This window comes from Frankliniella occidentalis, unplaced genomic scaffold, assembly GCF_000697945.3.
Source record: "Frankliniella occidentalis isolate FOCC.00 unplaced genomic scaffold, Focc_3.1 Scaffold76, whole genome shotgun sequence".
Taxonomy (NCBI): Eukaryota; Metazoa; Arthropoda; class Insecta; order Thysanoptera; family Thripidae; genus Frankliniella; species Frankliniella occidentalis.
The window spans coordinates 1,036,512-1,046,818 of record NW_026267206.1 but is presented as its reverse complement, the minus strand read 5'-3'; the positions used below and the strand labels follow the sequence as shown (position 1 = coordinate 1,046,818).

General features: G+C 50.3%; 3 protein-coding genes across 3 annotated transcripts; all 3 read left to right on the top strand.

Annotated features, from left to right (window-relative positions):
* Positions 1-2,355: 2,355 nt before the first annotated feature.
* On the top strand, positions 2,356-4,513 carry LOC113206876 (Krueppel-like factor 9). The gene has a single exon (XM_026423159.2). It carries the CDS (start codon positions 2,472-2,474, stop codon positions 3,471-3,473), a length of 1,002 nt encoding a protein of 333 aa, XP_026278944.2. The 5' UTR covers positions 2,356-2,471; the 3' UTR covers positions 3,474-4,513.
* A 140-nt stretch (positions 4,514-4,653) lies between these two features.
* Positions 4,654-6,048, top strand: LOC127749664 (protein glass-like). The gene has a single exon (XM_052268749.1). The coding sequence runs from the start codon at positions 4,684-4,686 to the stop codon at positions 5,302-5,304; it is 621 nt and encodes a 206-aa protein (XP_052124709.1). The 5' UTR covers positions 4,654-4,683; the 3' UTR covers positions 5,305-6,048.
* On the top strand, positions 6,047-9,820 carry LOC113206896 (zinc finger protein 182-like). Its single transcript, XM_052268796.1, has 2 exons — positions 6,047-7,564; positions 8,132-9,820. Exons 1-2 carry the CDS (start codon positions 6,337-6,339, stop codon positions 9,580-9,582), a joined length of 2,679 nt encoding a protein of 892 aa, XP_052124756.1. The 5' UTR covers positions 6,047-6,336; the 3' UTR covers positions 9,583-9,820.
* The last annotated feature ends 487 nt before the right edge of the window (positions 9,821-10,307 follow it).

Sequence of the window (10,307 nt, the reverse complement as noted above, 5' to 3'; positions counted from 1 at the left end):
CAAATAATCCTTTCCGCGCGAGCATCGCTGTGCGAATGGACCCTGGCCATGTCGATATTGCTATGCAATGCGTGTCGGTGCGTTGCTTATTGCATGCGAACAATAAGAGTCGGGCTTTCCCTTTCGCACACACACACACGCGGCTCTCACACACGCACTCTCTCACACACACTCGCAAACAGTGTCACTTGCATGCAAGCCTGGTCCAGGTCGGTATCACCCGAGAGCAAGGGCCGCGACAAGTGCAACAGGACGTTGGGACACGTCGCGAGGGGCTAAAGCCGCGCCCTGCGCCTGCTGCTGGGCGAACTGGGGTAATACGTCGGATCCACTGCTCTGCAAGGAAAGCGGAGCCCGGTCGGGCGGGGCGGGGCGGGGGGTGAGGCAAGCCCGCGGACAGTATTGCTTTCAGGGGTGCTGCTGCTGGTGCTGCTGCTGGTGCTGCTGCTGGTGCTGCTGCTGCTGCAGTAAGTGGCGCTCGGGTGGCGTCAGCTCGGCCGCGGGGCCCAGGAGCGTCCACCGCACTGGCGGAGGCCAGGAAGGAAATGATCCGGCGGCCGCGACTCTGATAAGGCTCTGCTCCTATATGTCGGGGCAGGCCCGGCAGGCCGCCGCCGCCGGGCCGCCGCGCGCGCCGCGGTGCTTTCTCGATACGTCCCTCGATAGTGCTGCTGCTGCTGCCCTCTCACGGGCGGGCCCCTCCCGGCCACGCCCCTCCTGACCACTTCCTCCTTGATCCGCGCGAATCTCATCGTCGTCGGCGTGCTCATGAGCCGGCCCGTCACCCGGGGTGGTGTGCCCGTCGGGCCCCCGGGGCGCTCCCCCCCCCCTCCATGCTCTCCGCACCGCCGCCGCTGTCTTTTCGTGCAGCGTCCTCTCCCCTTTTCTTCAGCCGTCGTAATTCACACCGACGACAGTAGTATCCTCTCTCGCGGCCGAGGGTTTAAAGCCGAGTACACCTTTGGTTGAAAAGGTAGCGGACGGATGACGAATGATGACGCCACACGGCTCCGTTAGTGTTATTTAAGACCAATGATCATTGGGTCTCGGAATCCTTAAATGGCGACGGAGGAGCAGCGACGCGAGCCGGAGAGCCGAAGAAGTGTGTAACACTGACGAAATTAAGTTAATCAAACTTAATGTTGTCATACTGCGCTAGTATGACGTCAGTCGCCTTAATGCGACCGAAAGCCTGACTCGAATGTGCTTTAAGTCGACAGCGCGACCCGTCCGCGCGGGCGAAGCTCTCCCTCCCGCGCCTGCCCCGCCGCCTGCCCAGAGGCCCCGATCAGGCCGAGCGCATCGCGCATTTGTCAAACGCCTCGCGGGGCGCCGGGCGATGCATGCCAATGAATACTTGCAGCAGCAGCAGCAGCAGCAGCAGCAGCAGCAGCGGCCAAGTGTGTCGCAAACATGCCGCAATCACAATTTGTAGTCCAAATCGGCAAAGCGGCGAGGCACAGCTGCCTGCTGAGCGCGCTGAGCAGCGGCGCTCGCCCCGTCCTGCAACTTATTCGCCTCTCTTCACCGATCGCCCCCTCCCCCCCTCCCCTTCGCACAGGGGAGCCTCATTACCACCGGGAGCCCCGGCGGGGTGTCTCCTCCACGTAGAAAAGGGCACTGTGAAAATAAATAGTTTTGTAGGTTTTACAGGAAAATTTTCGCTTGGCGCGTGTCGTAAATAAATAATATACAAAACTGTAAAATTACAAGCACTATTGCATCGACTTGGAATTCAGCGACGAGCAAGCTTGAGGTGCCATCAATTTTCAACATGCTTTCTAAAAAATAATTACAAAACCTGTTGTAAATTTACGACGATATTTTTCGAAGTGCGCGGGGCCGTATTCTCGAAGCACGTCAGTTTTATTTTAAGTGCAGTGTACTTTTTTTAACGGCCCACCAAGTATACGCGGGATGCAAAAAGTTGGCGTCGACTTTATGACGAAGTTACCCCTTTCAGGTAAAACGTCAAGCACTGCCAGGTGAGTGTATCATCCAGGGCCTTTCAACCCCGTTTTCTTTGCAGCAGCTCACAACCCTTCCTCGCGCCGTGTCCATCACTCTGGTACGTAACTTGTAGACGGTCCCTAATTGCGGCGAGGAGGACTATGTGTGCGACGGTGAGCCCCGAGTTGGCGAGAGGTTCGTCCCGAGGAACGTCGCCAACGCACCATTTGTTGCGTGGGGCTTTTAGTATGCAGACTAGGGATTGTACAGCCCAAACATTTCTACTGGAACCTTATGTATTATAGAAAAAAAGATAGGAAAAATTTGAAATATTTCCAGAAAAAATTCCTAGGAAAAAATTTAAGAAATTAAAAAAAAACCTTACGAAAAATTTAAAATACATTTTTGGAAAATTAAAATCCCTTGTGCAGTCGTTAGTCTGCTGCAGAGCTCACGCGTGTCTCCGTTGCAGGCCCTGCTTCTGCTTCGAGTGGGCCGGGGCCGGGACGCGGACGCCGTGGATGCGGGCGACTGTCTTCTGCTTCGGCGCGCGACGACTCCGACACGCTTTTAGGGACCACTCGGTCACCTCCTCTCACGCCTCTCTGTTGCAGGCCCTGCTTGTGCTTCCACTCGTCCGGTGCGCGGGGCCGTGTACGCGGGCGGCCGTCTGCTCCTCGGCGACACACTCGACCAGCCCCTCACGCGCGTCTGTGTTGCAGGCCCAGCCCCCGCCGCCGGGTCCTCTCCTCCCCGAGCTGAGCAGCTTCCTCCTAGTCTTGCACGTGCATGTCGTTTCGTTGGTAGGAGGTCCCTCGGTGCAGGCGAGTCTGACGCGGTCCTCTTCCTGCCCGGCAGGTGCTTGGGCCGGGACCCTGGCGGAGCGCGCGGTGCCCTACTGGAAGGTGGAGGTCGAGGAGCCGGAGGAGCCGAGCGTTGTCGACCAGGGCGACGATCCTCTTGGACGAGAGGCTGCCGACTGGGGGCGGGACCCGGAGGTCCAGGTCGAGCACGGCGATGACCTCGCCGCCGACGCCCAGGGCGATCGGCTGGGGCTCGTGGTCACCGGGAGCTCCTCGCTCCGCGACCACCGCAAGCGCGACGCCGAGGACGCCGTCATGGAGGGCGACGCCGTGCTCCCGGAACACTCTGTGCGCGCCGAGCTGGCGTCGAGTGACGACGACAGTGACGGACATGGTGACGGGGGTCGCAGCGGGGAGCGTGACGAAGGTCCCAGCACCAGTGGCAGTCACCTGCGAGTGCACGGCATGGCGTGGAGGTGGAAGTGTAAATTCTGTAGCAAAACGTTCACCGGCAAGTATAAACTGGAGGAGCACGTGCGTGTTCACACCGGCGAGAGGCCTTTCAAATGCGAGTTCTGCGAACAGTCCTTTATTCAAAGGAGTCACCTTGTTGTTCACACGAGGACGCACACTGGGGAGAAGCCCTTTGAGTGTGACATCTGCAAGCGACGCTTTGCTATCAAAAAAACACTCAGTATTCACATGAAGACTCACCGTTGAGAAGCTACACAATTGTTTTTATAGTGTGTTACTATTGGTGTGTGAAACGTTTTGCCTTTTTGTCTAATCGCAATATAAATATATCCGAACCCAGCACAGTTAAAATCAAATGGCGGGTTCATTTACAAATATGTTAGTTTGCGGCCATGCCAAGGCACTTTTACTACTGACAATTCGTAAAGTCTAATATGTCTGCAAATATTGCTGAGTATTTGTCTTTTGTATTCTTCTTATCTATATCTAATTAGTATTTTTTGTAATTTGCAAATTCTGTACTCTAGTGGACAGGTACAGTAGATATTGAAAGCTTTGTCTATTACTTGTTACATGTAAGTGCCGAAAGACATTCTTCCTTTGGCTTTGCAGCAAAGTTGTGAAACTATTTCCTTACCAGGATATTTTGCTGGATTAGGACAAGTTACTCTTTCCCATTTTAAGGAATATGTAAGCTTCTTGGAATCCTTAACCCAAAGTACCGTTATTATTTATTAATTTATTTTCTATTTCGTCATGTTATTAACTGACCTGTAGTAATAATGTCGCGCACAAGACGCCACAACAACAAATACTCTTTGTATTGCTGTGGACGAGTGCAGTAGATGTACCATCAATTGACAGTGTTGTTTATACACTCTCATTTCCCTATGGATGTGCTATCCGTATGTTATGGAGAATTTTGTGCTAACATATTATGGATCACAAATTATCCATAATATGGATAAAATTGTCCGTATTACAGACAATTTGATCCATATTACAGACATGCCCTCCTCCGTAAGGTATAGACCTTTCGTCCATACCCTACGGATGAAGGTATGTCTGTAATATGGATCAAATTGTCTGTAATACGGACAATTTTATCCATATTATGGATAATTTGTGATCCATAATATGTTAGCACAAAATTCACCGTAAGCGTCTCCATAAGGAAATGAGAGTATAGAAAGTCAGATTTTCATTTGGTTTTATAACATTATTGTGCTGTTTTTTCGATGATTATATTGATAAAAGTCTTATTAAAGTGCAATAAAACACCCCAATTCTTCGGAACAAATTTGCTGTAGGCCAATACTGGTCGATCTGGTTACCTGCACTTCTCCTATGAGGACTGAAATGGGCGTCCGCGGAAGGAGTGTTCGAAACGAAACTTTACTCTCTGCCGCACAACTGAGACGTCTCTCTGTTTGCAGGCCCTGCTCGTCACGACTGGATGCTGGTCCCGAAGATCAAGGCCGAGACGTGCGGTGTCGAGTACGGCGAGGATCCCGACGATGCCTGGGGCGAGCGTCCGGGGCTGTTGAACACCGAGACCTATTCGGTCCCCGGCCGTGGCGGCCGTGGCGGGGAGGGCTCCGAGGACCTCGCCAAGGCCCTCGAGGTCGTCGCCGACGCGGTGCTTCCTGAACAGGAGCGTGGCCAGAGTCCTAGCACCAGTAGCTCTCCGCAGGGAGACTTGCCTAACCACGGCAGTGCGGGGTTCAAGTGTAAATACTGCAGTAAAACGCTGGTTAGGAAATCCACCCTGCAAGATCATCTACGTGTACACACTGGCGAAAAGCCATTTAGATGTAAAACGTGCCAGCAGTGCTTTACCCAAAAGAGTAACCTGACTAGGCACATCAGGACACACACGGGCGAGAAACCATATCAGTGTCCCTTTTGCGAGCACCGTTTTTCCGATCGTACTGCGCACGCCCAGCACATCAGGTTACACCACACTGGGGAAAGACCCTATGAATGCGACATCTGCAAGCAACGCTTTGCCATTAAAAGAAAACTCAGGATTCACATGAAGACTCACAGTTCAGAAGCCACACAAGTGTTGTTATAGTGTGTGTAAATGTGTGTGTTACTATTGGTGTGTGAAACGTATTGTCTATCTAATCGCATAATGAGTATATCTCCAAACTCAGCAAAGTTTAAATCAAACGGCAGATTCATTGGGCCTTTTTTTTTGTAATTTGAATTTTTTTATTGTAGTGGACAGGCACAGTCAGTAGATAATGCAATTTTCGTCCAGTACATGTTACATTTAAGTGCCGAAAGGCATTCTTCTTTGGCAGTGTAGCCGAGTGTCGTAAAGTTGTAAAAAAAAAAAAAAAAATCTCAGAGGGGTATTTTTTTGGATTAGGGTAAGTTAGCCGTAGAAAGTGTTCGTAGTACCATTTTAATTAATACGTAAGCTTAGAGTCTTTAACTCAAAGTACAGTAGTTGTTTTAGCTTTCCTCGTTATTCACTGACCTTTTACGGTAAAGAATACAACCTGGCTGTATATACTTTCCACTTTTGGGAATTTGAGGCGAGAAACCATTTCAGTGTCACATTTGCGAGCAGCGGTTTACAGATCAAAGTACCGCGCCAACCACACGAGGACACACACTGGCGAAAAACCTTATGGGTGTAGCTTCTGCATTGAGCGTTTCACTCATAGGAACACCTTTGTTCGGCACATGGCCTCACATACCGGTGAGAGGCCATTCAATTGTGATCAGTGTGGATCCTGTTTTGCTGAGAAACGTGGCCTCGATAAACACGTCCGAACCCAACACTTTCAAAATCGAATGGTAGATTAATTTACAAATATTTTAGCTTGTGTCCATGACAAGATCATTTTGTGTACTGGTTGTAATATGTAAAAGGTAACGCGTTTGACATTATTTATTTGTAAATAGTGGTCTCTTGTATGTTTTCTAAACTTTAAATTAGTCACCATTGATTGTATTTAAAACTTTTTGTATTCAACCATTTTTTGCTATGTTTAGTGAATAAATTGTATGTCCTTGGCCAAAATAGAAAAGTTGTTGTCCTGTTTATATTTGCTCTGCGCCGTATATCGCAGTACCGCACGTGCATGCCGTGTTGATGGTAGGGCGGTCCCCGGCGAGCTCTAACGCGGTGCTGTTCCTGTCGGCAGGTGCGCGGGCATGGACACCGCCAGGACGAGAGGTGGCCGACGGGGAGCTGGACTCGGAGATGAAGGTCGAGCCGTGTGGAGTCGAGCACGGCGATGATCTACATGGACGAGAGGTGGCCGACGGGAAGCTGGACTCGGAGATGAAGGTCGAGCCGTGTGGAGTCGAGCACGGCGATGATCCGCCAGAACAAGAGGTGGCGGACTGGAGCGGCCCAGAGATGACGGCCGAGCCGGGCGGTGTCGAGCACAGCCACGATCCCGACTGTGTCCAGGACGAGCAGCTGGGGCTGGTGGTTGCCGGGACGCACTCGACCCGCGACTGTCGTGCGGAGGACTTCGGGGACCTCGCCAAGGCCGTGAAGCTGGAGATTTTTGATGACGCAGTGCACCCTCCACAATCTCCGCGCGCCGGATTAGCATCAAACGACAGCGACAGTGACGTGCTTGGAGATGATGTCGAGGAGGTGCGCCAACACGGTCGCGTTCGGAGCGATGTGACTCACAGCGGCGAGTGTGATAAGACTCCTACCGGGGAAGTTGAAGTTGAAGCTTATAGCCCTCTTAAGAGAGACTTGCCTAAAGAAGTCGGTGTGGGGTATAAATGTAAATACTGTAGCAAAACGTTCATGAAGACATCTACACTGGAAAGACATCTGCGTGTACACTCACGCGAGAAGCCATTTAAATGTGAAACGTGTGAGCAGTTCTTTACTCAAAAATCAACCTTGACTCGGCACATCAGGACACATACTGGCGAGAAACCTTATTTGTGTAACTTCTGCAATCGGCGTTTTGCTGCAAAATACCATCTTGTTGTACATATCAGGACACACACTGGTGAAAAACCTTATTTGTGCGACTTCTGCAAGCAACGTTTTGCTGATAAAAGTACCCTTGTCTATCACATCAGGATACATACTGGTGAAAAACCTTATCAATGTGACTTCTGCAACCAGCGTTTTGCTGCAAAAAAAGTTCTTGTTAAACACATCAGGACACATACTGGTGAGAAACCTTTTCAATGTGACTTCTGCAATCAGCGTTTTGCTGTAAAACAGAATCTCGTTGCACACACCAGGACACATACTGGTGAGAAGCCATACAAGTGTGATCAGTGCGAAGAATGTTTTGCTCGGGCAGGTCATCGCATGAGACACATCCAAAGACATCACACATAAAATTACGTAGTAGATTATTTTACTAAAGGGTTAAGTACTGTATCCCAAGTTAATTTTGATGGTGTTAATTTGGGAAAGGGAACATGTGTAGCAATACTTCTGAAAAGTTGTCTTTTGTTTTTTCTGATTTTTATTTTGTCACTACTAATTGTATTTCAAACCATTTGCTTTTAACCTTTCTTTTTTTTGCTATGTTCACGTTCTTATGAATAAAGTGCACGTCCGTGGAAAAAAAACACATCGAGCAAGTTGTTGCGCTTTTTATAAATTAGCTTATCGCCATATTTTCCTCTGGGCCCCGACTTCACCTATTGTCAAGACCAGAACAGATGTTTAGCGGCGCCTAGAGGTGTTCGAAACGTTATGTACTTTCCTCCCTGCCACACACCTCACCCGTCTCTATGTTACAGGCCCTGGTCGTGCTTCCAGTCCTCCGCCCTCTGATGCCGTCGTGGACGCTGGCGTCGGTCTTCTCTTTTGGCGCGCACCTCCGGCCTCCGACACTCTTTACCAGCTCCTGCAGGACCAGCCCTCGTCGGGCCCTCCCAGGGCTGACAATGAGCAGCGGCGCCCCCGTCCTGCTCGTGCATGCCGTGTCGGTGGTGGTTGGGGTGGTCCCCGGTGCAGGCGGTCTGGGCGAGCTCTAACGCGGTGCTGTTCCTGTCGGCAGGTGCGCGGCCCAGGATACCGCCAGGACGAGAAGCGGGCGACTGGAGGGACACGGAGATCAAGGCCGAGGCGAGCAGCGGTGACGAGGACGACCATCGAGGTGGTCAAGCCGTTCGTCAACTTGCACGTGACGCCGAACCCGTATCTCGTGTCCAAGTTCTTACACAGCCTGCACAACAAGCACGACCACTTCCACATGATACCGAGGGTGCCCAGGACGAGGTGCCGCGTTCGCCGCTGGTCACCGGGAGTTACTCGCTCCGCAGCCGACGACGCGAGGAGGACACTAAGGACCTAGCCAAGGCACTGGAGCTGGAGATTTTCGATGATGACGCAGTGCACCCTCCACACTCTCCGCGCGACGAATTGGCATCCGACGACGGCGATAGTGACGTGCTTGGAGACGATGCTGAGGAGGCGCCCCATGATGTGACACACAGCGGCGAGTGCGATGAGACCCCTCCCACCAACAGCCCTCTAAAGAGAGACTTGCCAGATGAAGCCGGTGTGGGTTTTAAATGTAACTCCTGCAGCAAAACGTTCATTTGCGAATCTAAACTGAAGACACATCTGCGTGTACACTCACGCAAGAAGCCATTTAAATGTGAAACGTGTCAACGGTGCTTTCGTCAAAAATCACACTTCAATGGGCACATCAGGACACATACTGGCGAGAAACCTTATTTGTGTAACATCTGCAACCAGCGTTTTGCTGATAAAAGCACCCTTGTCCATCACACCAGGACACATTCTGGTGAGAAACCGTATTTGTGTAACTTCTGCAACCAACATTTTGCTAAAAAATTTAACCTTGTCCAGCACATCAGGACACACACTGGTGAGAAACCTTATCAATGTGACTTCTGCCACCAGCGTTTTGCCGCAAAATTTTCTCTTGTTGTACACATCAGGACACATACCGGCGAGAAACCTTATCAATGTGACTTCTGCAACAAGCGTTTTGCTGTAAAAAGCGATCTTGTTTTACACACCAGGACACATACTGGGGAGAAACCTTATCAATGTGACTTCTGCAACAAGCGTTTTGCTACAAAAGAGGTTCTTGTTGCTCACGTCAGGACACATACTGGTGAGAAACCTTATCAATGTGACTTCTGCAACAAGCGTTTTGCTGCAAAAAAAGTTCTTGTTGTACACATCAGGACACATACTGGTGAGAAACCTTTTCAATGTGACTTCTGCAACAAGCGTTTTGCTAGTAAAAATACCCTTGTGCAGCACATAAGGACACATACTGGTGAGAAGCCATACAAGTGTGATCAGTGTGAAGAATGTTTTTCTCAGACAGCTAATCGCACGAGCCACATCCGAACCCATCACACATAAAATTAAGAAGTAGTAGATTAATTTAAAAAAGGATTAGGTTCTGTATTCCAATATGATTTTGGTGGTGGTAATTTGGGAAAGTTAACGTGTGCTCATACTTCTGAAAAGTTGTCTTTTGTATCTTTCTGATTTTCATTTTGTGCCTGGTGATTGTATTTATAGCTATTTGCTTTCTTCAACCTTTTCTTCCTATGTTCATGTTCTTTTGAATAAAATACACGTTCCTCTATGCAAGATATTTTTTAGGTTCAAATCTATTATTTGAGTATCGAGTATTATTCAAATTCCTCACCTTCTCTCGTAGCGAGTTCTTTTCACACCCACACTGACAACTCAAGTGTACGATTGTCGCACACCTGTAGGTGAGTGAAAAAATCTCGCGCTTGCAGATGTGCGACAAAAGTTTCACACACACTTGTAGGTGAGTTAATAGAGATGCGTACATTTGGATAGGAAGTCATTTCCTCGCCCCAAGTGTGTGAATGGTCGTTCACACATACAGGTGTCTTCATATTTTCCACTCACCCGCAGTTTGTGCGACATTCGTACACTTTCCTCTGAGGCTGTGGAGCCTGCGCACCGCCGCCGGGGTGAGGTCAACCGCCCGCTGTCTGCACCCCGATCACCCCTCGGAGCGGAGGGGACACAACCCTCCCGACCCTCGGGCCCTCGGTCGCCCTCTCTACGCCACAACAATAGCGTACTTGGCCCACTGGGGGGACTGT

Coding starts and splice junctions, on each gene's coding strand:
- LOC113206896 (XM_052268796.1), top strand. CDS start 6,337: ATGGTAGGGCGGTCCCCGGCGAGCTCTAACGCGGTGCTGTTCCTGTCG. Junction 7,565..8,131: donor CATCCAAAGACATCACACAT/AAAATTACGTAG, acceptor GACAATGAGCAG/CGGCGCCCCCGTCCTGCTCG.
- LOC127749664 (XM_052268749.1), top strand. CDS start 4,684: ATGCTGGTCCCGAAGATCAAGGCCGAGACGTGCGGTGTCGAGTACGGC.
- LOC113206876 (XM_026423159.2), top strand. CDS start 2,472: ATGCGGGCGACTGTCTTCTGCTTCGGCGCGCGACGACTCCGACACGCT.